This window comes from Corylus avellana, chromosome ca9 (genome assembly GCF_901000735.1).
Source record: "Corylus avellana chromosome ca9, CavTom2PMs-1.0".
NCBI classification, from domain to species: domain Eukaryota; kingdom Viridiplantae; phylum Streptophyta; class Magnoliopsida; order Fagales; family Betulaceae; genus Corylus; species Corylus avellana.
This window is the reverse complement of record NC_081549.1, coordinates 12,259,979-12,260,986: the sequence shown is the minus strand read 5'-3', so window position 1 is coordinate 12,260,986 and position 1,008 is coordinate 12,259,979. Positions and strand designations below refer to the sequence as shown.

At 46.4% G+C, this 1,008-nt stretch overlaps 1 protein-coding gene across 1 annotated transcript in view; it reads right to left on the bottom strand.

The window, feature by feature from the left end:
* The window catches only part of LOC132162313 (uncharacterized), a 4,797-nt gene extending 3,808 nt beyond the window's left edge, over nucleotides 1-989 (bottom strand). Inside the window, exon 1 of the mRNA XM_059572560.1 lies at nucleotides 9-989. Coding sequence (XP_059428543.1) covers nucleotides 9-989 — 981 coding nt within the window. The remainder of the gene's footprint in view (nucleotides 1-8) is intronic.
* Nucleotides 990-1,008: the final 19 nt, after the last annotated feature.

Below are 1,008 nucleotides of genomic sequence, written 5' to 3'. Positions count from 1 at the left end.
TTTAGCACCGAATCCCCTCCTGGGTTATTCAATGAGATTGCCTCCTTAGTCAACTGGGAGGAGACGTTATTTTGCATGTAACATTCAATTTTCCTTCCCATTAGCTCCTCATTCATTGGTTCCGTTTCTCCCTGGACAGCGCTTCTTTCCGTGATATTTGCCAAAATCTTCCCCCCCGTAGCGTGATTCTCCCCCTTCCCTCCAGCCGAATTTTCTTTTAAATGGTCGCTTGATTCCTTCATAAATCCTCCACGATTTTCGCTTCCTGCCTCAGCAATATCTTCCTCCATTAAGGAGATCGGCCTAGTCAGTGGAAACTTAGCCGTTGCAGCATTAAAATTGGTTGCTGAAAATCCGGACATGCCTTCCTCTCCGCTACTTCCATCTTTCATTTTTGGGAGTCCGTTAGTCTCCGGTGACATTGCATTCGCCGGACGGAAACTGGAGGACCTCCGTGGAGACGCGTTGGCACTGTAATTGTTTTCCTCAACACCATTGCTTCCTTTGCTCAGAGTTTGCCGCCTCCGAGGGTGACCCGCACGAAGCCATAGTCCATATTCGTTCACGGCACCCCTTCCTTGTTTCCAACGTAAAATTTCATTAACGCACCCCCCCGAACCATGCCGGATTACACCACATTTGAAACAGAAGTGCGGAATTCTTTCATACTGGAAATCAATCCACAGAGTTTTGTTTTTCATTTTCAGAATCCGTCCCCTTGGTAAAGGTTTCAGAACATTTACTTGCGCTTTGACCCTCAGAAATTCTCCCCAGCCAACTCCATTTTCATCAGTGTCAACATCTTCCACTATGCCCACTGTTGTTCCCAGTTTGAAACCCATCTCCCTTCCCATACAAGATAAAGGGAGATTGTACATTCTTACCCAGAAAGCAGCAACGTCAAACGACATTTTGTTTGGAGGGGTGTTGCCATCATATTCTGCAACTGAGAAAAGTTGCCCTTCAAAGATCCATGGCCTTCCTTCCATGACTCTAATCTTATCCCAC